The sequence below is a fragment of the Aquarana catesbeiana genome, linkage group LG06 (assembly GCF_042186555.1).
Source record: "Aquarana catesbeiana isolate 2022-GZ linkage group LG06, ASM4218655v1, whole genome shotgun sequence".
Lineage (NCBI taxonomy): Eukaryota > Metazoa > Chordata > Amphibia > Anura > Ranidae > Aquarana > Aquarana catesbeiana.
Genome location: NC_133329.1, coordinates 19739572 through 19766920, shown reverse-complemented (window position 1 = coordinate 19766920; position 27349 = coordinate 19739572). Strand labels below are relative to the sequence as shown.

Below are 27349 nucleotides of genomic sequence, written 5' to 3'. Positions count from 1 at the left end.
GCATCCCCTGGCCCTATAAGTGGTTTTATAGTAAGGCATCATGGAGTTCACCAGGCCCTTCCAGAAGTTTATGTCTGGGGTCTTTGCATCCTTCTATTTGAGCAGGATAGCCTTCCTCCCATAGAACACTCCTTGCCCTCACACTCTGTCTCCACCTTCAGGAGTGTTGGGCTGGAGGTGCAAGAGAGGCCTCCATAACATTCCAGTCATCACCAGGCATGTTATACCTACTAGATGTATGCTTGACACAGGACTTGTGCCAGTGTAGGGGTTAACTACTGTGAGCAGTGCCATTGAATGATCCCAATTTAAGGTTGTGTTGTGCACTGCACCTGCAGGCTTGAGAAACGGGGGGGGCTCTGAAATGCATTGCCTTTGCAACCCACTGCTATATGTCAGAGGGAGTGCATCTGTACATATATAGGACCATACACATGGTCTGTATGATATGGGCTCTATCATGGAGTACTGCTCTGTGCATAGGAGTGAGTCCCCTTCTTTCTCCAGCCAGTCAGAATTTACAGAATGATCTAGTTTGGATCTGCCGGCTGCCCTGGCCATAGTGACATTGTCCTCTTATGGATATGAGGCTGAGTACAAAGTTCCTTCCCCAACAGAAACATGTGAGTGAAATCTATCTCAATTTTATTTCCTTTTATCAAAGTGTTTAACTGCACAAGATTGTGTGCTTCCCTGTTCTCTTTTCTCTTTGTACTCTTATCCCGAGTGTGAGCTATGTTTCCGACTGTGAGTTGTGTTCCTGACTGTGAGTTGTGTTCCTGACTGTGAGTTGTGTTCCTGACTGTGAGTTGTGTTCCCGACTGTGAGTTGTGTTCCCGACTGTGTGTTGTGTTCCCGACTGTGTGTTGTGTTCCCGACTGTGAGTTGTGTTCCTGACTGTGAGTTGTGTTCCTGACTGTGAGTTGTGTTCCTGACTGTGAGTTGTGTTCCCGACTGTGAGTTGTGTTCCCGACTGTGTGTTGTGTTCCCGACTGTGAGTTGTGTTGCTGACTGTGAGTTGTGTTGCTGACTGTGAGTTGTGTTGCTGACTGTGAGTTGTGTTGCTGACTGTGAGTTGTGTTGCTGACTGTGAGTTGTGTTGCTGACTGTGAGTTGTGTTGCTGACTGTGAGTTGTGTTGCTGACTGTGAGTTGTGTTGCTGACTGTGTGCTCTGTTCCTGACTGTGAGTTGTATTCTTGCCTGTGCGCTTTACCCCTGAGTGTGTTCTATGCTCCTGCCTGTGTGCTATGCTTCTATTTGCATGCTTTGCTCATCTTTTGGGGCTTTGCTCATGCCTGTGTTCTAGGCTCCTGCCTGTGTTCTAGGCTCCTGCCTGTGTTCTAGGCTCCTGCCTGTGTTCTAGGCTCCTGCCTGTGTTCTAGGCTCCTGCCTGTGCTCTAGGCTCCTGCCTGTGTTCTAGGCTCCTGCCTGTGTTCTAGTCTCCTGCCTGTGTGTTCCTTGTGTGCAATGCAACTGTGTTTTCGCTTGTGATCTCCTCTGTAATTTACAGAGATTGATTTTAAAAATGTATATTTTTCAGGATCAGTTGTTACAAATAAATAATGTTTTGCTTTCTAGGGAATTTGTTACCTCTTAATGAACCTGTTGAATGGTTTTATAACTATGAGACATATTTGAATAGAATATTGGACCGAAACATGGAAAAAAATACAGATTTCATTGTTCCAGTCTTAGTACAAAAGTAAGTAAGAACTATAAAAGTAGATTCCCATGTAAGAAATAATATTTATTTATTTTGCTGAGATATTTCCCTAAAATAATAGACAGGAATGATCAGTAGTAGAGAATGGATAATATTTTTCATTTGCTCTGATATCTGTATGCAGATCTGTGGGGGAAATGTACAATTCAGGAAACTGAGCAACTGTGCAAGCATTGTACGAGTCTCAAAGATTGGAAAATATATTTAAAAGATGAAATAATTTATTTGTGTATCAATTGGCTAATTGATATTTTACATAATACACAGTTCAGGGAAAAAAATGCAAGGCTCAGGAACAGCCTAGAGATATTAAAGCGGTATTAAACCCAAAACCAAAAATGTAACATATTGCAGCTTACCAATCATTCGCTGTGGCGCTGCATTGTTTTTCTGGTTTTCTTTCTTTTTTTTTTTTTAAGATGTTTTCATCTGGTGATCTGGCCAGTAACACACCTCCTGTATTACAAAACCCCACACTCTGGAGGAAGGAGCTGAGGGGGTACATTTGGATAATAACATTGTCAGTCTGGGGGGAGGGGAGGGTTAGATGGACTAGCCAATTTAACTACACTAACAAATTGAAGCCAAACTCCAGGTAATACTTTATGATCAGTCACAGCAAACAGTTTTTAGTTTTCTTTTTCATTTTGACGTGTGTTTTATATAAATGAATAAAGCTGATCAATTTAATCACCACAGTCAGTGGTAAATGGTTTGTCTCATCCCTATAACTGCAAAAGAGCTTGTTGTGTTGAGAAACAACAAACTTACTGACAGGATCACCAGAGGAAAATAGAAGGAAAAAAAAGCCTAAGAAAGAAAACAAATGCAACCATCACATCTAATGATTGGTAAGCCGCAATATAATAAATGTTTACTTTTGGGTTTAATACAACTATAATGCTCTACTGATGTACATATATTAGTATTTGTACAGTATTTAGTATTTGTACAGTATGTTACTTGTGATCTTTTATTTAAAAAAATATCCACATGCATTGCTTTACTTTCTCGTGCAGGGCAGGATGTATATATGATAAGGAAAAGGAAGAATATAGGATTATGTTGGATACGGCAAGAAAACTAACAGGTATGGTGTCTGAGCAGAAGAAATGTGACCATTTACTAAACTGATAAAACACAACAAAGACCCCACAGGACTTTAAATCCAGCAACATTAGAGGAGATCTCTGGTCACAGCAAAAATTTTCATTTTATAAACTCAGCATTGTAATAACAGTACAAATAATAATTTGTTAATGACAACTCGATATAGACTTATTTAGAAAAACTCTTTTCATGCTGGGAGGGCTGCCTGTTTGCTGGCCATCTCTTTCCACAACTTCCTGGGTTCCCAGCATGTTTTGCAGCTTCTCCCATTTCTAAGGACTACATATCCCATGATACCTTGCTGCCTGCAATCAGTAATTCCTGTACTGACTCCTCCTCTCAGAAGGCAGGCTCTGTGAAATGTGTGGCACAGCAGTGCCTACTTATATGGTATAGTGACTATGTGTTATAGAATTGAATACATTTATGAATTTTGTTAATGTTTTAATCTTTTGTAATAAAACAACATTTTGTATATTTGATTGTACGGTGCCAGGAGCCTACTGACCAGACGGTCCATTCGGCCATGGTCCGAGGGTCCAGCCACTGAAGGCACCCTGACAGCACCACTTACTTGAACTCTCAGGGCCGGGGCCCAGGGACAAAACATTTGTGGCCACGGTCCCCTGGCGACCATCTTTTTGGGTCTCCCCATGTCCCAGCACTACCTCAGAGGGTAAGGGTGGAGAATGAGCGCTGCTGGATCACACAGCATGGGGATCTCTCGCGTATCTGGCGACCGCTGTCATCGGATGTCCCGCCTCCTTCACTGGCTTTTTTGATAGACGTCACACTGGTCCAATGCCAGGATGTGTGATGTATATCTGAGGTGGAGGAGGTGGAACATCTGATGACAGTGGTCACTGGATATGCAGGAGATCCCCACACTGTGTGATCCAGCTAACTGTGTGATCTCTAACCCCCATGCATTGGTGAGGCTGTGCTGGGGGGACACTGATCAGGCTGCATTGATGGGTGCTGGTGGGGCTGCATTGATGGGTGCTGGTGAGGCTGCATTGATGGGCGCTGGTGAGGCTGCATTGATGGGCGCTGGTGAGGCGCATTGATGGCCACTGATGAGGCTGAATTAACCTCCCTGGTGGTATTCCTGAGTGTGGCTTGTCACCAGGATCCTGCAATGTCCCCCCGCTGTGTTCTCCGCCAGATCATCCGCCCAATGCTCTGTGTGCCAGGCTCCATTCCCTGCGAGCATCGCAACACATGGGAGCGGAGCCTGGCGGCAAATACAAAAAACATAACACTTACAGTACACTGTAATTTGTAAGATTATATTACTGTATCAAATCATTTTACATCCCTTTTGTCCCTAATGCTTTGTCCAGTGCACTGCATGCACTTTTATATTATATATACTGTTCTTTCTGCCTGGAAACTTGAGAATGTCCATGGCAACCAAAAAGTGTCCCTTTACGTCAAAATGTATTATATTTTATGATTTCGTGTTTCCAAACTTTATCATACCCGGGATGTCTACTGGACTCTTGTTTGGACAGATTTAAATGAGTTATTACTAAGAGTTAAAGGCCTACAATATAAAATGCCAAATTTCTATGCAAAACAATGTACCACTTTGAGATTCAAAAATCTGACATAATTATACCACCAGGGAGGTTAATGGGTATTAGTGAGGCTGCATTGATGGGCACTGGTGAGGCTGCATTGATGGACGTTGATCAGGCTGCACTGATAGGAACTGGTGAGGTTGCATTGATGGGCACTAATGTGGCTGTGCTGATGGGCACTGTTGATGCTGCATTGATGGGCACTGATGAAGCTGAGCTGATGGGCACTGATGAGGCTGCATTTATGGGCACTGAGGGGGGGCTATTCCTAACATAGACTCTCGAATGAACACAGAGAGGACCCGCACACATGCTCACAATGTCATTATGTGTTCAGCCACATGCCTCCGCGCACTGGGCCTGCTGGAAACCTTTTAGTTCTACTGTCCCAGATAGGGCAAAGGCAGCGGCCTCCCTCGAAGTCCCTCGCCTCGCCAAACAGTGTCTGGAATGGCGGAATAGCCAGCCAGCCACAGCAGGGCCAGGGTGCCAGCCAGCTATCCACCAAAGCCAGTGACCCACCCACAGCAGTGCCAATCAGCCAACCACCCACAGTGACCCATGTACAGAAGGGCCAGGGTGCCAGCCAGCCATCCATGGTGACCCACTCACACCCGGGAGCCAGCCAGCCACAGCAGGGTGCCAGTCAGCCACCCACAGAGGACTCGGGAGCCAGCCACAGCTACAGTACCCATAGTTAAGGTAAGAGGAGCGCTACACAATGCCAATTTTATTCCTACTTTGTGAGAAGTTGGGGCAGGGGTGAGAGTTATGGCACAAGGAGGGGGTCCTGTGAGGACCAGAGTGAATGAAGGTGTTCACTGTACACTGTTAGAAAGAGGCCCCCCTCCAGGTCCCATTATACTCCTAGGAAGTCTCTAATGAGTCCTGGAGGAGGTCTCTCTCTCTGTCCATTAGAGAGTCTCTGTTAGCGACCCTCCAGGTCCCATTTGAGAAAAGGCAGAAGTTGTACTTTGTGCAAAATGGGGCAGGGTCAGGGGTGGGCCATGGGCAGGGTCAGGGTGGGTCATGGGCGGAGCCTGACAGGGGGTCCTTGCTTTCTTTTATCCGAGGGCCCTGAGTGTTGTCAGTCCGCCCCTGTATTGTGCGTTATAAATTAATGTTGCTGATGCTGGATTTAAAGTTGTGTAGGTCTTTGTTATGTATTTCCCTGATATGCTAGCATAGCAACTGTAATTGGTTAGGGTTTACTCTCTATGCTTTATATTATATGCAATTACTAAATTGGCCTAGTTTCCCTCCCTATTACAGCAGGAATTCGTAATTACAACAGGTGCTCTCCGTAGGCTGGTGCACTTTGCCATTTAGCATTTCACACCAGGGTATAGGACAATCCTTACTCTCTCTTAGTCTTTATCCCATCCATTTAAATTATGCCTAGAGGAACATGGTCCCTGACTTCATTCCCTTCCCAAGTCAGAAACACCCTTTCATGCTTGGTTTCAGTTGCTATTAACAAAGGGCAGAAAATCTTATTTTAAACTGTAATGCAAACCTCACTAAAGTCAATAGGAGGTGTATCTTGAAAATCAATTTCCCCCATTTTGAAGGCTAATAACGCAAGGTATTGGAAAACAAAGGGCACAGGAAGCTGGGCACTGCCATGGTGTATGTGTGTGTGTGTGTGTGTGTGTGTGTGTGTGTGTGTGTGGGGGGGGGGGGGGAGTGGCATGTACCAATACAAGAAATGTCTTACAGATATCAAGTAGCTATTTTAATGGGGCTTAAAGTAAAACATTAAAAATACAAGCATTCTTTAAATAACATGATTGGGGGGTCTTAAAACTGAAAATTCTGAATGAACCTTCTGCACAATGCAACCTTTCTAACAAACTTTGCATAAAACATTGGCTGACTGTGTCTATGTAATACCTCTCTGGTCATTCGCTCCTCTATTCTGCAAAATACAACATAATTACTTGCTCATAGAATAATTCAGTAGGTATACAGTCAATATGGGGCAGATAAACACAAGTTGTAGGAGAGCTACAGGTCTGGTCACTGACCTGCACTATGCAATAAAAATAAGATGTGTCTGTGCTCAAATCCAAATACTATACATACAGTATGTGTGTCTGTATGTGTGTGTGTGTGTATATATATATATATATATATATATATATATATATATATATATATATATATATATATATATATATATACACACACACACTGTATTGTGATGGAAGTGGGGATAGAACAGAGCACATGCAGAGAGTAGACATACACACAATGCTTGTAATGAAAATTAGTGAGTTGGCTCACAGCCAGGAAGCAGGAATTTTAGGCAGACAAGGGTTAACCACTTCAGCCCCGGAAGGTTTTACCCCAGAGCACTTTTTACAATTTGGCACTGCGTCGCTTTAACTGCTAATTGCGCGGTCATGCAATGCTGTACCCAAACGAAATTTGCGTCCTTTTCTTCCCACAAATAGAGCTTTCTTTTGATGTTATTTGATTAGCTCTGCCGTTTTTATTTTTTGCGCTATACACGGAAAAAGACCAAACATTTTGAAAAAAATGATATTTTCTACTTTTTGTTCTAAAAAAAATCCAATAAACTAAATTTTAGTCATACATTTAGGCCAAAATGTATTCGGCCACATGTCTTTGGTAAAAAAAATGTCAATAAGTGTATATTTATTGGTTTGCGCAAAAGTTATAGCGCCTACAAACTAGGGTACATTTTCTGGAATTTACACAGCCTTTAATTTATGATTGCCTATGTCGTTTCTTGAGGTGCTAAAATGGCAGGGCAGTACAAAACCCCCACAAATGACCCCATTTTGGAAAGTAGACACCCCAAGGAAATTGCTGAGATGCATGTTGAGCCCATTGAATATTCATTTTTTTTGTCCCAAGTGATTGAATAATGACAAAAAAAGAAAAAATTACAAAAAGTTGTCACTAAATGATATATTGCTCACACAGGCCATGGGCATATGTGGAATTGCACCCCAAAATACATTTAGCTGCTTCTCCTGAGTATGGGGATACCACATGTGTGGGACTTTTTGGGAGCCTAGCCACGTACGGGGCCCCGAAAACCAATTACTGCCTTCAGAATTTCTAAGGGCGTAAATTTTTGATTTTACTCCTCACTACCTATCACAGTTTTGAAGGCCATAAAATGCCCAGATGGCATAAACCCCCCCCCCCAAATGACCCCATTTTGGAAAGTAGACACCCCAAGATATTTGCTTTGAGGCATGTTGAGTCCATGGAATGTTTTATATTTTGACACAATGACACAAGTTGCGGGAAAGTGACACATTTTTTTTTTTTTTTGCACAAAGTTGTCACTAAATGATATATTGCTCACACAGGCCATGGACATATGTGGAATTGCACCCCAAAATACATTTAGCTGCTTCTCCTGTATGGGGATACCACATGTGTGGGACTTTTTGGAAGCCTAGCCGCGTACGGGGCCCCGAAAACCAATCACCGCCTTCAGGATTTCTAAGGGTATACATTTTTGATTTCACTCTTCACTGCCTATCACAGTTTCGGAGGCCATGGAATGCCCAGGTGGCACAAACCCCCCAAAATGACCCCATTTTGGAAAGTAGACACCCCAAGCCATTTGCTGAGAGGCATGGTGAGTATTTTGCAGCTCTCATTTGTTTTTGAAAATAAAGAAAGACGAGAAAAATTTTTTTTTTCTTTTTTCAATTTTTAAAACTTTGTGACAAAAAGTGAGGTCTTCAAAATACTCACTATACCTCTCAGCAAATAGCTTTGGGTGTCTACTTTCCAAAATGGGGTCATTTGGGGGTTTTTTTTGCCACCTGGGCATTCCATGGCCTCCAAAACTGTGATAGGCAGTGAAGAGTGAAATCAAAAATTTACGCCCTTAGAAAGCCTGAAGGCGGTGCTTGGTTTTCGGGGTCCCGTACGCGGCTAGGCTCCCAAAAAGTCTCACACATGTGGTATCCCCGTACTCAGGAGAAGCAGCAGAATGTATTTTGGGGTGTAATTTCACATATTCCCATGGCATGTTTGAGCAATATATCATTTAGTGACAACTTTGCGCAAAAAAAAAAAAAAAAATTAAAAAAAATTGTCTCTTTCCCGCAACTTGTGTCACAATATAAAATATTCCATGGACTCGACATGCCTCTCAGCAAATAGCTTGGGGTGTCTACTTTCCAAAATGGGGTCATTTGGGGGGGTTTTGAACTGTCCTGGCATTTTATGCACAACATCTAGAAGCTTATGTCACACATCACCCACTCTTCTAACCACTTGAAGACAAAGCCCTTTCTGACACTTTTTAAATACATACAAAAAATAATTTTTTTTTGCAAGAAAATTACTTTGAACCCCCAAACATTATATATTTCCTTTAAAGCAAATGCCCTACAGATTAAAATGGTGGGTGTTTCATTTTTTTTTTCACACAGCATTTGCGCAGCGATTTTTCAACCGCATTTTTTGGGGAAAAAACACACTTTTTTAAATTTTAATGCACTAAAACACACTATATTGCCCAAATGTTTGATGAAATAAAAAATATGATCTTAGGCCGAGTACATGGATACCAAACATGACATGTTTTAAAATTGCGCACAAACGTGCAGTGGCGACAAACTAAATACATTTTTAAAAGCCTTTACAGGTTACCACTTTAGATTTACAGAGGAGGTCTACTGCTAAAATTACTGCCCTCGATCTGACCTTTGCGGTGATACCTCACATGCATGGTGCAATTGCTTTTTACATTTGACGCCAGACCGGCGCTTGCGTTCGCCTTAGCGCGAGAGCAGGGAGGACAGGGGTGCTTTAATTTTTTTATTTTTATTTTTTTCTTTATTATTATTATTTTTAAACTGTTCCATTCATTTTTTTTTTTTTTAAATCATTTTTATTGTTATCTCAGGGAATGTAAATATCCCCTATGATAGCAATAGGTAGTGACAGGTACTCTTTTTTGAAAAAATTGGGGTCTATTAGACCCTAGATTTCTCCTCTGCCCTCAAAGCATCTGACCACACCAAGATCGGTGTGATCGGTGTGATATTTCCCAATGGCGCTATTTACATCCGGCGAAATCTAAGTCATAAAATGCTCGTAGCTTCCGGTTTCTTAGGCCATAGAGATGTTTGGAGCCACTCTGGTCTCTGATCAGCTCTATGGTCAGCTGGCTGAATCACCGGCTGCATTCTCAGGTTCCCTGTTGAGACAGGAGAGCCAGAGAAAAACAAAGAAGACGTTGGGGGGGGGGCATTCCCTCCCACTGCTTGTAAAAGCAGTCTAGAGGCTAATTAGCTGCAAGGATTGCTTTTACATGAAAGCCGACCGCTGGCTGAAAAGAATGATACCAAGATGATACCTAAACCTGCAGGCATCATTCTGTATAACCACTCAGAGTCGTGAATGGCGTACCTGAAGACAAAATAATGGTTAACAATAAAGCACAGTAAACGGTAAAGTATAAAAAATTGCATACCTGAAAAGCAAACGTGATAAAACATAATAACAATAAAACATTGCAGAATAGAATACAGTAAAAAAGAGCAGAACAATAGAGAGAATAGAGAGAGAGAGAGAGAGAGAGAACAATAAAACGACAACTATTTTTTTTTATTTTATATTTTTGTTTGTGTTTTTTTTATTTTTTTACACTTTTTTTTTGTAACTGTAACTTTTATAACTGTAACCGGTTCCAGGTTCGGGTCTCTCAAAATGCGATGGCATCTTGGGAGACCCTGTGAAAGTGTGCCTAGTCTGTGCAATGCTGTACCCTACGCTAATACTCAACTAGTGAATGGTAGCGTTCAAAACATTCACCAATGCAAAGACCAGGATTGTCAGGACAGGAGGGACAATAATAGCGGGTGTCACGCCTATATTCGCGCTTGCTGCAGACACAACATCTTTTTTGGGGGGGTTCATTGGGTAGGGGTACTCGGGAGGACATAAAGAAAATGCCTCTCATGCATCCGACTGCATTTGGTTGGGGATGTGAATGGGGGAAGTACGGGCGCTGCAGAAGCGGTGGGTTCCCAATTCGGATTGGCGAATGCAGCAGGAAGGGCACTATGGGCACGACGGGCCTTTGTTTGTCTTCTTGGAGGCAGCGGGACACTACTTGTGCTTGCCACCTCACCAGCTTGAACTGCACTTATGGGACTGGCCACGTCACCAAGTGTTACTGCAGTGCTGGTTTGACTACGACCGGGGTGTACTAGGCCGCTGGTGCTTGCCAGTTCACCAAAACGCTACCAAAAAATCTGCTAGCGATCGCAGGGATCAGGCCTGACTCTGCGAACGCTGCAGTTATGTGTTTAGTGTTTTGTAAGTGACAGTGATCGATCGATACTGCACTTGGGTGGGCTGGGCTGGGCCGGGCGGAGGGGCAAAACGCAGGTGCTAGCAGGTATCTGGACTGATCCCGCTAACACTGCGTTTTTGGGAACACTAAATTGCTGGGGACGCCAGTATAGATCTGATCAGATATTGATCCGTTCAGATACTATACCACTAAGGGAGGTGTACGGTGCGTGCGTGGGTGTTAGCGGTACTGGCACTAACCTGACGCTGCCTGGGGCTGGTGCTTGCCAGTTCACCAAAACGTTACCAAGAAAACTGTTAGCGATCGCAGGGATCAGGCCTGACTCTGAACGCTGCAGTTATGTGTTTAGTGTTTTGTAAGTGACAGTGATCGATCGATACTGCACTTGGGTGGGCTGGGCTGGGCCGGGCGGAGGCACAAAACGCAGGTGCTAGCAGGTATCTGGGCTGATCCCGCTAACACTGCGTTTTTGGGAACACTAAATTGCTGGGGACGCCAGTATAGATCTGATCAGATATTGATCCGTTCAGATACTATACCACTAAGGGAGGCGTATGCTGCGTGCGTGGGTGTTAGCGGTACTGGCGCTAATCTGACGCTGCCTGGGGCGACACATATCACCGCCGGGCAATCAGGGGGCTAAACCTTTATTTGGTAATAAACGGCGGGTGCCCTGACACTATAAAAAATAAACGAACTAACCAGCGTCACCCGTAACGGTTATACGGTGATCAGTGGTGAAAGGGTTAACTAGGGGGCCATCAAGGGGTTAAAACATTTATTAGGTAGTATATGGGGGTCCCTGTCACTATAAAACGCTGACGGCGAACCTAATTATTTACCTCCCTAACTAGCGTCACCAGCAACCCTAATACAGCGATCAGAAAAATGATCGCTTAGTGACACTGGTGACGGGGGGTGATCAAGGGGTTAAAACTTTATTAGGGGGGTTGGGGTGGTACCCTAGACCTACAGGGGGCTAACACTCACTGTCTTAACACTTCTAACTGTCACAAACTGACACTATGCAGTAATCAGAAAAAAAAAAAACTGCTTGGTGTCAGTTTGTGACGGGGGGGTGATTGGGGGGCGATCGGGGGGGGATCGGGGGTGTAAAGTATGCCTGGCATGTTCTACTGTGTGTGTGTGTGTGTTGTGCACTTACATGTCTTCTCTCCTCGGCGCTGGAATGGAAACTGCCAAGCCGAGGAGAGATGACATCACATCCTCTGCCTGTGTGAAACTACACATAGGCAGAGGAGGATTCCCATTGGCTGGGAGCGATCGCGAGGGGGGGGGCCACGATCGGATGGTCTCCCCCTCGCCTCTCATCGCTTCCAGTCACAAGCCGACCACCGCTGGCACCGGGGGGGAGTCCAATCGGACCCCCCGCCCGCGGGAGGCAGATCACGTACGGGTATGTGTACCATTCTGCCGCAGTATATCTGCGTTAGGCGGTCGGCAAGTGGTTAAGTCACACCGGGCCAGCCACATGGTAGGGATGGCAGAGTTCTGGCAAGCATAAGGGTTAATCCGCACCCAGGACTGTGCGTTACTGCAAGTTTAACACTATATATATATATATACACACACACACACACACCCACAGTATCTCACAAAAGTGAGTACACCCCTCACATTTTTGTAAATCTTTTCTTCTATCTTTTCATGTGACAACACTGAAGAAATGACACTTTGCTACAATGTAAAGTAGTGAGTGTACAGCTTGTATAACAGTGTAAATTTGCTGTCCCCTCAAAATAACTCAACACACAGCCATTAATGTCTACACTGCTGGCAACAAAAGTGAGTACAGCCCTAAGTGAAAATGTCCATATTGGGCTCAATTAGCCATTTTCCCTCCCCGGTGTCATGTGACTCGTTAGTGTTACAAGGTCTCAGGTGTGAATGGGGAGCAGGTGTGTTAAATTTGGTGTTATCACTCTCACTCTCTCATACTGGTCACTGGAAGTCCAACATGGCACCTCATGGCAAAGAACTCTCTGAGGATCTGAAGAAAAGAATTGTTGCTCTACATAAAGATGGCCTAGGCTATAAGAAGATTGCCAAGACCCTGAAACTGAGCTGCAGCACGGTGGCCAAGACCATACAGCGGTATAACAGGACAGGTTCCACTCAGAACAGGCCTCGCCATTGTCCACCAAAGAAGTTGAATGCACGTGCTCAGCGTCATATCCAGAGGTTGTCTTTGGGAAATAGATGTATGAGTGCTGCCTTTTTGGCCTAAAATCAAAACACTATGTCTGGCATTAAACTAACATTGCACATCACCCTGAACACACCATCCCCACTGTGAAACATGGTGGTGGCAGCATCATGTTCTGGGGATGCTTTTCATTAGCAGGGACAGGGAAGCTGGTAGAGTTGATGGGAAGATGGATGGAGACAAATACAGGGCAATCTTAGAAGAAAACTTGACTGGGGCGGAGGTTCACCTTCCAGCAGGACAACGACCCTAAACATCCAGCCAGAGCTACAATGGAATGGTTTCGATCAAAGCATATTCATGTGTTAGAATGGCCCAGTCACAGTCCAGACCTAAATCACATTGAGAATCTGTGGTAAGACTTGAAAATTGCTGCTCACAGACGCTCTCCATCCAATCTGAGATATTCTGCAGAAGAATGGACAAAATGTCCCTCTCTAGATGTGCAAAGCTGGTAGAGACATCCCCAAAAAGACTTGTAGCTATAATTGAAGTAAAAGGGGGTTCTACAAAGTTTTGACTCCGGGGGGCGCCATACAAATGCCCCCCCTACACTTTTCACATATTTATTTGTATCATTTATCATTTTCCTTCGACTTTACAGTTATGTGCCACTTTGTATTGGTCTTTCACATAAAATCCAAATAAAATACATTTACGTTTTTGGTTGTAACATGACAAAATGTGGAAAATTTCAAGGGGTATGAATACTTTTTCGAGGCACTGTATATATATCTGATTTCCAGTAGAAATGTGCACTGCTAAAAAATTGTTTGTTTTCGTTTCATTTGTTTTGTTTGTTTTTTTGTTTTTCGGGTCATTCGGTATGATCGAAATTCGCTATCTCGAATAAATGTATAATTGTTGAAAAATTTGAAAATTCAATAGTTTGGAAATTCAAAAATCTGAAAATTAGATTGAAAATTCAAAAATCTGAAATAATAACTAATTAACAATAACTATTAAATTATAGGTATTGGAATTTCCGTTCAAATTTGGCAGTTAGTGAACGTAACGAATACGAATTTATCTGAAGTTACAAATTTTCCAAAATAACGAACGCCGCATCTAAACAAATGGAATGTAACAAATGAATAAAAATAAATAATAATAATAAGTTTTGATTATTATTAATTCATTATGTTCTATTTGTTTAGATAAGGCAATTGTTATTTCGGTAATTGTTATTTTGGATAATTCGTAACTGAAAATAAATTTGCATTAGTTACGTTCACTAACAGCCAAATATGAAAAGAAATTACAATACTTATAATTTAATAGTTAGTAATAGTTATTATTAGTTAGTTATTATTTTTGATTTTCACATTTTCAGGTTTTCTGATTTTCGTTCTTTTGAATTTTTGGATTTCCGTTCTTATTTTCGTATTTTCTGACTTTCTAATTTTCTGATTTTCGTTCTTCGTTTCGGAAATTTGCGAATTTCCAAATTCTTGGATTTTCGAATTTCGTTAAATGGGTTTTCAGTAATTCAAATATTTCCAAATGAACAAATTTGTTGGACTTCTTCGAAAAATTAATTCGGAACAAAAATGAATCGCATATATCTAATCCAGCTCCCACAAAACAGGGGGCTGAACAGGCTGCAGTTTGCCTGTTCGGGTGTTCGGAAAAATGCCCAAAGTTCAGTTGAAATTATTGGCTCATCCCTGCTGCCTAATCCCCTATTTTATCCATGTAGTTGTTTCCTGGCGTAATCTGGTATCATCAGCAAACACTGAAAATGAGCTCTGGATTCCAATCTCTGGATCGTTACAAAAAAAAAAATTGAACAGCATTGGCTTCAAGACAGAACCCTAGGGTGCATTATTAAATAATTTTTATTTTTAAATAAAAATTGTTTTGTTACATAACTTATTTTATACACTGGTTCTGCATGATTCTCTATGCAACGTAGCCAGATTACTGGCATGTTTCTGTACATTGCTTCCTGAAAACATCACAGCACCCTGTCTCAGTACTCCTCCTAGGAGCCCTCAGCCCTGGTTGAAAACAGTGAGCTGGCTCTGGGGAGGAGTTATGCAAATATCAAAAGGTCTTGATTGGTGGGTGTCAGTCTGGAGGAGTGGGCATTCCTGGGTAGGCTGTATTTGCATATAGACTGCCCCTAGGTAAAGTGTTAGCTGATGCTGAGCCTTCATAATTGAAAAAACTGAAATCTAATGAATGAAAGGGGTGGGTCAGAGGCAGTCTGGTTGGGGAAGAAAGAGCTAGATGATGCTGGACATCCTCCAGCCAGTAAATAAGGTGAGCTCTACCTGACTTCCTGCAGCTTCTAATGCACATTGTGAGAAGCTCACAGTGTGCAGTGAGATCAGAGGAAGCCATTTCAGTCCAGGAGAGGAGTCAGCACAACCGTGCAAGACTGAAGGGAAGACTGGAGGTCATATTTAGTGTAGAGTAATTGTAGAAATCCACCTAAGTAGACCCAAAGGTTTCCAACATCCCGATATTAGAATCATATAAGGAAAGTTTCCCCCAAAAATATACTATGGGAATTTAAAGGACTTTGTTGCCCTTAAAGTCCCATAGTATATTTTTGGGGGAAACTTTCCTTACATGATATTTAGTGTAGAGTGACTTTATTCTATTTATGTACACATTTCTTTGACTTTTAATTTTTAATTTTTATCCTGAAATTGCTGTGTAATCAGCATTACAAAATAAATGTTGACTGTAAATTCTGACCCAATAGCAAAAAACAAGCCAAAAAAAAAAAACAGGGGTTTTAAGCCCATAATAGCCAAAAATAATATTTAACAAAAAAAGAAGTTATGTCCTTCTGTACACTTTAATGGTTTTAAATAAAATGTCCTTTTCCAGTTGCAGAGAAGGTGGATATCCTTTATTTTTAGCATTTTGACGTTTTTGTGCATTTATTTGCATTCTTAGGGGTCACTCCGGTCATTATACTGACTCGCAAATCCAGAGGAGAACAGAGCAAAGAGCGGTCCTTTTTTGAAGATTTGGGAATTGCACCACAAAACATCTACACCATTGAGAATTATACCAAGGAAGATCATTGGAAATCCAGGGAGAAGGACGAACAGATCCTGAAAATCCTCCTCCATATTATAGAGGATGTCAAGTTCGCCGTGAGATTCAACAGAGCTGCAGAACCTGAAAAAAACCAACGACTGACATTTGTGTTGAACCACTTAAGCAAAATGAAGATCGAGGAAGAAACAGCACATCTCTTAAGGCAACTCCACCACCAAAGCCAGGAAAAAACAAGTGCAAAGTCGGGTAATAATTGTATTGTATCTTAAAGTGGTTGTATGCAATCTTAGATTGGTTCTAAAGGCAAAACATTATTTATCTTAATGCATTCCTTGCAATAAGGTAAAAAACACTAGTACCCCCCCAGTCCCTAAACACTTATCTGACGCCTTTCACAATCCAGCACTATGCCCAGCTGTAACTCTTCTCCCTTCACTTCCTTTTCTCACAAAGAGACACAGACAGCAGGGGGAGCCATTTATATCCTGTGAGGAGGGAGCAGATGGCCGAGCCGCACTGTGTTTGTTTATGGACCCATACAGCCGGGCTCAGGAGTGCTCTGACATGGGTGCCCCCCATAGCACACAACATGCTATGGAAGCAGAAGTAGGGAAGACCCTCACCATGCCAATATCCAAAATATATATTCAAGGACTGACCGAGTCTTAAGTAATGGACTTTGTGGGCACATAATGAGAGAGAGAGAATCAGTAAAAAAGTATAAATTTTATGACAACATAGTTAAAAAAAACATAAACAACATACAAACACCCTGTATGGACACATTTACCAGTTACCCAATAATGCAGTTATAGAGGACTGGAACGGTACAAAGATTCATTTAATACTGTATCACGGTCATAGAAACATTTCTGATCCAGTAATGCCTCCAAAAACTTGCTTGTCTACACGTTTCACTAAAATATTGGCTTCAACAGGACAGATACTGGGTAGATGCTGGTAAACTTGTGGCTCATGGTTTGGGAGAACTTGACCAAACTGACAACCGAAAAACAAAATTGCACATGTGTGTCTATAGTAGTGGGATACACATATATCATGTGGTCTGTAGTAGATACCACTGGTATATAGTAGTCATGTATAGGTATTTTAATATAAATCACACACAGCGGTAAGTGGTCACAAATTCCCACTATAGGCGTGTTCAATACAATATCAATAGTACCAAGAGATGGCCCACGGATACCGGACCAGATTATTAAATGGGTAAGTATACAGTCTCCTTAAATATAGAGGTGAGTGGAATATCGGAATGTGTAAAAACTGCTCTTATCACATAGGGGGAGACCTTTTGTTGGGGCTCAAGTTGCCACACACAGCAAGGAAAGCCGTACACAGGGGTTCAGCACCAAAAGGGGCACACTTCTCTCCTATGTATGTGGCAATACCAACCTGAGCCCCAACAAAAGGTCTCCCCCTATGTGATAAGCACAGTGTTTACACATTCAGATATTCCACTCGACTCTATATTTAAGGAGACTGTATACTTACTCATTTAATAATCTGGTCCGGTATCCATGGGCCACTTCTTGGTACTATTGATATTGTATTGAACACGCTTATAGTGGGAATTTGTGACCACTTACTACTGTGTGATTTATATTCAAATACCTATACATGACTTCTATATACCAGTGGTATCTACTATAGACCACATGATATATGTGTATCCCACTACTATAGACACACAAGTGCAATTTCGTTTTTCGGTTGTTTGTCAGTTTGGTCAAGTTCTCCCACGCCTTGAGCCACAAGTTTACCAGCACCTACCCAGTATCTGTCCTGAGGAAGCTAAAATTTTAGCGAAACACGTCGACAAGCAAGTTTTTGGAGGCATTAATGGATCAGAAATGTTTCTATGACCTTGATACAGTATTAAATTAATCTTTGTACCGTTCCAGTCCTCTATAACTGCATTATTGGTTAACTGGTAACTGTGTCCATACAGGGTGTTGTTTATATGTTTTTTAACTATGTTAAAATTTATACTTTTTTACTGATTCTCTCTCTCATTATGTGCCCACAAAGTCCCTAAATTTTTTGACTTGGTCAATCCTTGAATATATTGCTATGGAATGGAAGCCTAGCAGAAAAGGAGGGGCAGGCAGCGTTGGCGAGAGACCAAAAAAAGAAGAGGTAAGGGACCGACTCTGTGCAATATCGTTGCACAGAGCAGGTACGTATAATCTCAATCAATGTGTAGCACTGCACAATGATTGCGGATATTGGTTATAAGGGTTGTACAGTCACCTTAAGTGCTAGCTGCTTAGAAGGGAGGTGCGCTCGCTATATACTTTGTTGTTTTAGATAAATATAACCTGTTTATTTAACCACTTCAGCCCCGGAAGGTTTGCCCCCCTTCCTGACCAGGCCATCTTTTAAGATTTGGCACTGCGTTACTTTAACTGACAATTGCGCGGTTGTGCGACACTTTACCCAAATAAAATTGATGTCCTTTTTTCCCCACAAATGGAGATCTCTTTTGGTGGTATTTGAGCACCTCTGAGGTTTTTATTTTTTGCGCTATAAACAAAAAAACTTTTTAAAAAAATATATATATTTTTTACTTTCTGCTATAAAACATCCAGCAAAAAAATGTAAAAATCAAATATCTTCATCAATTTAGGTCAATATGTATTCTGCTACATATTTTTGTTAAAAAATCCTAATAAGCGGATATTGATTGGTTTGTGCAAACGTTATAGCGTCTACAAACTATGGGATAGATTTTTTTTTTTACAAGTACTGGCGGAGATCAGTGATTTTTAGCGGGACTGTGACATTGTGGCGGACAAATTGGACACTAACTGACACTTTTTTGGGGACCAGTGACATTATTACAGTGATCAGTGCTAAAAATATGCACTGTCACTGTACTAATGACGCTGGCAGGGAAGGGGTTAAATGTGTTCCCTAGGTGTGCTTTTTAACTGTGTGGGGGAGGTGCTTTGACTGGGGGAATGTAAAGATCCTGGTTAGCAGGAACACAGGATCAGCACTTTGCCCTCCACAGAATGGCAATCTGCCTTTCTCCTGAACGATCGGCTGATTGGCTCCCGCTGTGTCCAATCACAGCAGGACCGGGCGCTGGTGGCATGCTCCCCAGACCTGGAAGTATCAGATCACACACCAGGTACATGATCTGGTGCAGAGCGGCCGCCCTGCAGCAATAAATCTAAGGCAAACGGTCACTAAGCGGTTAAAGTGATATAAAAGGTATTTTTTAAAAATAATAAACATGCCCTACTTACCTGCTCTGTGTAATGGTTTTGCACAGAGCAGCCCCGATCTTCCTCTTCTCGGGTCCCCTGCTGGTGCTCCTGGCCCCTCCTTCCTGCTGAGTGCCCTCAGAGGAAGCAGCTTGCTATGGGGGCACCCGAGCACGCTCCCTCCTGAGCCCATTCACACACAAAGCCCAGTTCGGCCCCGCCCCCTGCTCCACCTTTACTGGCTGTGAGCTGTGATTGACAGCAGCGAGAGTCAATGGCTCCCACTGCTGACGCTCAGCCAATCAGGAGGCAGAGACCTTGGAGAGTAGCTGCTCTCATGCACATCACTGGATCTCAGTTAGGAGCAGATAAGTATTGGCATAGTTCCCAACTGTCCCTGATTTGGACCAATGTCCCTCTGTCCCTCATTCCTCCTCATTTATAGATGTATATAAAATGCACTTTTTATCTATCAAAAAGTGTTTTCCAGCACTAAACCTTTCATCTGATTTCTAAATGGCTGCATTTGTAAATTCTAAAAGCCAATATAAAAGAATAGAAGTGGAAAAAAAGCACTTGTGGGTTTAACCAATCAAGTTTTTTTGTACAATTCTTCTTTAAGGGGGCGTGGCAGTGGGTGTGTCCTATGCCTTCATACTTTTGCTGATAGGTGTTCCTCATTCCCATCTCAAAAAGTTGGGGGGTATGGTATTGGGGTGGGGGGGGGGCTGTAGGGGAAGCTGTATACCTCATAGAATGCTTGAAGGTAAAAACCTTCAGTATTTAGAACCACTTTATTTAATTTAAAAAAAAAAACAAAAAACTTTTACTTTAGAATCACTTTAACGAAGCCCCTATACACTCTATAGACAATTGGCTGTAACCTCTTTATGAGGCCCTTGATGACAAAATTATCATAAAACTATAACAAAAATGAATGAATACGGCACACTCACAATAAAACTCAGGGCTGATTCACACCAGATACAGTCCAGGGCATTTTTATTCTACATCAAAAACACATGGACCGTGTTTAACACAGATTCCAATGGCCTTAGTTCACACCAATGCAGCGCCTTCCAGTGCAGTCAACAAAAGTAGAACATGCTTTGTTTTTCTGTATGGAATGTGGCACAACGCTTCAAAACAGGAAAAATGCATCAAAAACACACCGAATGCGCTATGTACTTAATTGAGAAGAAGAAAAAAGGGGAAAATCCGAACCAGAAATGCATCAAAAACACATCAAAAAGGCACATGCAGAAACACATCAGAATGCAGGAATTGTGGTGTGAACCAGCCCTAAAACAAAGTGAAGAAAACACTGTATCATGCACAAAATAAATATAAATGAATGTGTACAAATAGTCCAAACAATGCAATATGTAATAAAATATGATATTCCTTTTTATTACAAGCAAGGAAAAGGAACCCTCATGAGTGGGACTTTAATGGGAACAGGGTTATGTACAAAAATGTAGCACTCAAAATGGTGTCATGTATTACAAAGTAACAAAAGGCTTTATTATGGACAAAAAACATTCAAGACAAAAACATTAAATAGCATAGATTCAAAAGCTATTCATAGTTTATGTTAGAAATACAATATTCTCACCAAATGTGGGTCACAACTTGAGATAGTTCCCAAAATGATGATACCCAACGTGTTCCGAGAACGGTAACTCTCTGCTCTTCTTCAGAGGTATAGATGCACCACAGAAAGGAACTATACTCTATTACAATGTAGTACGGTATACTGTCAGAATAGCCATAATAGAGCAATGTATATAATCATGAAACACATCCTTGAATGAAACCTGCGTGGCCCAAGAACCTATGAGCCACTGGGGTCGCAAGATAAAGTCAATGTGTGGTGATGTATGTCCATGGATGGTCAGAGGAAAGCTTTTTTGGAGTCATCCTATGATCTAGCAGTGGTTAAACCTCTTGCTGCCTGGCCACAGTACATTTACCATGTCAGGTGGTACGGCCAGGCTGTATCATGTACATGAACGTCACCAACTTATGGGCACACAGAGCACTTCTCCCGCAACGGCTGTGTCCAGAGAGCGGCCGAGGGTATCACGTAATTGCTTTGAGATCACATGATCACAATGTAAACACAACTGTTATAAATGGGTTTCATTCATAACAGCTGTGCTTAGTATTGTGATGCTGTGATTGGCCCTCAGCTATCACATAGTACCTGTGCCAATCACAGCATCCTGTACCATGTGATAGCTGTAGGCGATAATATGGTTATGAATGCGCAACACAAGAGCGTAAACTTTCTTAAAAGTGTTGACAATTAGGGGGAGTTTTTTGAAAAAATGTGTTTACACATAGTGAACACGTATGGCTGAAGAAAAATGTGAGAGTTTCTTCACTGGACTTTTACACGTTTTATCTTCTCAAAGAAAAATCTCCTGCTCTTCACAATCACATCTTATTCATACACTTATATTGGTGAGCAACTATTTTCAAGGATCAAGAACACGAAGGGTAAAATTAGAACTAAAATATCTGATGAGCACCTTGAGAATTCATTGAGAATTGCTACTACATCCGTCCAACCAGATACTGATGGGTCCATTCATTAAAAGTGTCAGATATCACACTCGATTTATGTTGCCCTCTAATAAAGAATATTACAAAAAAAAAATGAAGTTTTATTACTCAGATAATGTACCTATCTACAACCCCTGGCAAAAATGATGGAATCACCAGTCCCTGAGGATGTTCCTTCAGTTGTTTATTGTTGTAGAAAAAAAGCAGATCACAGACATGGCCAAAAACTAAAGGCATTTCAAATGGCAACTTTCTGGCTTTAAGAAACACTAAAAGAAATCAAGAAAAATAATTGTGGTGACCAGTAACAGTTAGATTTATAGAACAAGCACAGGGAATAAATTATGGAATCACTCAATTCTGAGGAAAAAATTATGGAATCACCCTGTAAATTTTCATTACAAACACTAACACCTGCATCAGATTAAATCTGCTTGTTAGTATGTAGGTAAAAAGGAGTGATCACACCTTGGAGAGCTGTTGCAATAAGTGGACTGACATGAAGCATGGCTCCAACACCAGAGATGTCAATTGAAAAAAAGGAGAGGATTATGAAAATCCTTAAAGAGGGTAAATCATCACGCAGTGTTGCACAAGATGTTGGTTGTTCACAGTCGGCTGTGTCTAAAACATGGACCAAATACAAACAACATGGGAAGGTGGTTAAAGGCAAGCATACTGGTAGACCAAGGAAGACATCAAAGCGTCAAGACAGAAAACTTAAAGCAATATGCCTTGAAAACAGAAAATGTACAACAAAACAAATGAGGAACAAATGGGAGGAAACTGGAGTCACCATCTGTGACCGAACTGTAAGAAACCACCTAAAGGAAATGGGATTTACATACAGAAAAGCTAAAAGAAAGCCATATCTAACATCTAAACACAAACAAACAAGGTTACAATGGGCGAAGGAAAGGCAATCGTGGACTGTGGATGATTGGATGAAAGTCATATTCGGTGATGAATCTCAAATCTGCATTGGGCAAGGTGATGATGCTGGAACTTTTGTTTGGTGCCGTTCCAATGAGATTTATGCAGACGACTGTCTGAAGAAAACATGCAAATTTCCACAGTCAATTATGATATGGGGCTGCATGTCAGGTAAAGGCACTGGGGAGATGGCTGTCATTAAATCTTCAATAAATGCACAGGTTTACATTGAAATTTTGGACACTTTTCTTATCCCATCTATTGAAAGGATGTTTGGGGATGATGAATTCCTTGAAGAAAGACACATAAGGTCAATGTCATGGCCTGCAAACAGTCCGGATCTCAATCCAATTGAAAATCTGTGGTGGAAGTTAAAGAAAATGGTCCATGACAAGGCTCCAACCTGCAAAGATGATTTGGCAACAGCAATCAGAGAAGGCTGGAGCCAGATTGATGAAGAGTTCTGTTTATCACTCATGAAGTCAATGCCTCAGAGACTGCAAGCAGTTATAAAAGCCAGAGGTGGTGCAACAAAGTACTAGTGATGTGTTGGAGTGTTATTTTGTTTGTTTGTTTTTCATGATTCCATAATTTTTTCCTCAGAGTTGAGTGATTCCATAATTTATTCCCTGTGCTTGTTCTATAAATCTGTTACTGGCCACCACAATTATTTTTCTTGATTTTTTTTAGTGTTTCTTAAAGCCAGAAAGTTGCCATTTGAAATGCCTTTAGTTTTTGGCCATGTCTGTGATCTGCTTTTTTTCTACAACAATAAACAACTGAAGGAACATCCTCAATGACTGGTGATTCCATCATTTTTGCCAGGGGTTGTATATTAGTGATTGTTAACTTGTGATCTGTCCAACTTTTTCTGCTCATCAGCTCTTCTTATTGTTGGTGTATTTTATGTGTGGCCAAGACAATTCCTCCAATGTGGCCCAGAAAGATCAAAAGGTTGGACACCACTGGCTTAGACTTTCAGCTTTACAAATCACAAAAAAGTTAGTTTTTATATTAGTAAAGAATTTAAAAAAATAAATAAAATAACCAATTTTTTGATGATCTTCTTTAGTTTTCTGGAAAGCGCAGATTGGCTTCTACCTCAGAACCTATATTTACAACAGCATTTTTTTTTTTTTTACATATTCTGTATGAGTTTGAGGGAAAGTCCCTGGTCAAAAGAAATCTCAAGAGAGTGTCACTTCATTGTCATGGTTTTCGGCCACAGACTCCATTATAATGAATGGCATGCACAATGTCTGTAAATACAGTAAATGACACACTCTTGATAAGAACTTGCCATTTATAGTATAGATAGAAGAAGCCCTTCTGTGTTCACAAAAACATTTTTATTTTTATTTTTTTAATGGCGGTACTGTTGAGCTAAATTTTGAGATCATACCATCTAAAAGATTTAAACTACAACATAAACTCTCTTTCTAGACGTTATATATTCAAGATATGGTTTTCTTGTTTGTTTCCTTAACATGTTTCTTTAAAGGATAAGTTCACCTTTACAGAAAATCTGTAGGGTGAACCTACACTGCCCCCCCCCCCCCCCCCCGGTCCCGCTGAACTTGAGTGACGCAATCTCCAGCTGTGACACATTGGGGGTTTATTTACTAAAGGAAAATCCACTTTGCACTACAAGTGCACTTGGAAGTGCAGTCGCTGTAGATCTGAGGCGGACAGCATTTTAGCTTGCACATGATTGGATGATAAAATCAGCAGAGCTTCCCCTCATTTCAGATCCTACCCTCAGATCTACAGTGACTGCACTTCCAAATACACTTTCGGTGCACTTGTAGTGCAAAGTGGATTTGCCTTTAGTAAATAACCCCCAATGCATAGCTGATTTACTGGTCCCTGCAGATTAATCTCCTAAATGTACCGCATAAAGGTACATATAGGAGGCATCCTAATTGGTCGGCGCCATCACATGGACAGCACGACCAATCAGAACCCGCATAGCCCATCCTGTCAGTGGGGAAGAAGAGGAGAGAAAGCCGTGGGGATTTTAAAATCCCCGGACCGGTAAAGTGGCAATATGATGTGTCACAATGTGAGATGGTGGCATTCAAAATCAGCGGGACCAGGGGGGGAGGGGAGGGGGGTCCAGTGTAAGTTCACCTTACAGATTTTCTGTAAAGGTGAACTTACACTTTAAAGCATTGCAATCAGTTGTCATTATTGTATAAATGATCTACTATATTTGTTAATCTTCCAATAATAATCTATAGTTCATTTATAATCTCTTAATGAGTAGTTCCGTCTATGAAAACGTTCTGTTCTTATGGCTTGTATCTTTTTTCTGCTGTACACAATAAACTAGTTTTGATCTTGAGCCCGAGTCTTATACATCATATAGCAGATATTATATACTGTACCTGAAGTCAACATGGGAACCCTACAATGGATATCACAATCTCCAAGCCAGCCTGGAATACAAGCTGGACAGATACCGTATAAGACAACTGTTATTTAGGGGTAAACTCACACTGAGTATATGTTTTTTTTTTTAATACTGGTAAAGTGAACCTTGCACTAAGATACGATACGATTTATTGTCATTGTCGAAAACAAATTCACAATGAAATTGCATTTTTATGCCACACATTATTCATACACCACAATCATCAAACTACGCATTTACTATGCATGATTTAATTATACCAAAGTATTAAAAACGTCCCCATATTAAAAAATAAATAACAAAACGATAACATAAGACTATCTGCCTTCTTTAACCGCTTCAGCCCCGAAAGATATTACCCCCTTCCTGACCAGAGCACTTTTTGCGATACAGAACTGCGTCGCTTTAACTGACAATTGCGCGGTAGTGCGACGCTGCACCCCATGACGACCTTTTTTTCACACAAATAGAGCTTTCTTTTGTTGGTATTTGATCACCTCTGCGGTTTTTTTTTTTCGCGCTATAAACAAAAAAAGCGACAATTTTGAAAAAAAAGCAATTGTTTTTACTTTTTGCTATAATAAATATGCCCAAAAATATATAAAAAAACTAATTTCTTTCTCAGTTTAGGCCGATATGTATTCTTCTACAGTAGGTGACCGTGATATTGTGTCAATTTCACCGCTGTTATCGGCGAGATTTGACACCTGCGAGCCCCCAGTCCCGAGCTGGCTCGCTCATCGGGAAAGGTATGAATCCTGAGGGGGAACGCCGCACCAAATTTTAAATAAAAAACCGGCATGGGTTCCCCCCCAGGGGCATATCAGGCCCTTAGGTATGGTATGGATTTTAAGAGGACCCCCCTACGCCGAAAAAAAAACGTCGGGGTCCCCCCCAAAATCCATACCAGACCCTTATCCGAGCACGCAACCCGGCCGGTCAGGAAAGGGGTGCAGACGAGCGAGTGCCCCCCTCCTGAACCGTACCAGGCCGCATGCCCTCAACATGGGGGGTGGGCGCTTTGGGGCAGGGGGGCACCCTGTGGCCCCCCCACCCCAAAAGCACCTTGTCCCCATGTTGATGAGGACAAGGGCCTCTTCCCGACAACCTTGGCCATCGGTTGTCGGGGTCTGCGGGTGGAGGGCTTATCGGATTCCGGGAGCCCCCTTTAATAACGGAGCCCCCAGATCCCGGCCCCCCATCCTATGTGAATGAGTATGGGGTACATCGTATCCCTACCCATTCACCTGGGGGAAAAGTGTCAATAAAAAAACACACTACACAGGTTTTTAAAGTAATTTATTAGGCAGCTCTGGGGGTCTTCTTCCGACTTTGGGGGTCTTCTTCCAACTTCTCCGCTCTCTCCGGCCTCTTCTCCCGGCATCCGGTTCTTCTCCAGAGCTATCTTTTGCTCATTTGCTGCTCTTTTGCTAGTGGTGGCCCGGTCTTCTCCGCTGTCTTTTTCCTTCTTCTCTTCTTCCGATGTTGACACAACGCTCTCTCCCGCTGTAATGCTGTGTGAGCGGTGCGTGATGACTTATATAGGCATGGTACGTGGTCATCGGGTGATGTCACCTGGTGACCCCGCCCCCTTATAACGTCACAGTCCCATCATGCCCGGGACTGTGACATCATAAGAGGGTGGGGTCACCCAGTGACATCACCCAGTGACCACGCCCCATGCTTATATAAGTCATTGCACACCGCTCACACAGCATTACAGTGGGAGAGAGCGTTGTGTCAACATGAGAAGAGGGAACAAGACAATGGAGAAGACCGGGCCACCGCTAACAAAAGAGCGGCAAAAGAGCAGGAGATAGCGGAGGAGCCCGGGAGAAGATCCGGAGAGCGGGAGAAGAACCGGACACTGGGAGAAGAGGCCGGAGAGCTGGAGAAGAACCAGACACCGGGGGAAGAGGCCGGAGAGAGTGGAGAAGTCGGAAGAAGACCCCTGAAGTCGGAAGAAGACCCCCGGAGATGCACAGTACCCTGTCGCCAAGAAACACATTCTCGCAGTCAGGTACTGTACATATTTTTGGTAAAAAAATCGCAATAAGCGTATATTGATTGGTTTGCACAAAAGTTATAGCGTCTACAAATTAGGGGATAGTTTTATGGCATTTTTAATTAGCATTGGCGGTGATCTGCGATTTTTATCGTGACTGCGACATTTTGGCGGACACATCGGACGCTTTTGACACTATTTTGGGACCATTGTCATTTA

At 42.1% G+C, this 27349-nt stretch overlaps 1 protein-coding gene across 1 annotated transcript in view; it reads left to right on the top strand.

Moving 5' to 3' along the window:
- Positions 1-16684, top strand: part of LOC141147518 (kinesin-like protein KIF13A) — a 39863-nt gene extending 23179 nt beyond the window's left edge. The window contains exons 4-6 of the mRNA XM_073634752.1: positions 1580-1703; positions 2744-2814; positions 15874-16684. Of these exons, the coding sequence (XP_073490853.1) occupies positions 1580-1703; positions 2744-2814; positions 15874-16250 (572 nt within the window). The 3' untranslated portion in view covers positions 16251-16684. The remainder of the gene's footprint in view (positions 1-1579; positions 1704-2743; positions 2815-15873) is intronic.
- Positions 16685-27349: the final 10665 nt, after the last annotated feature.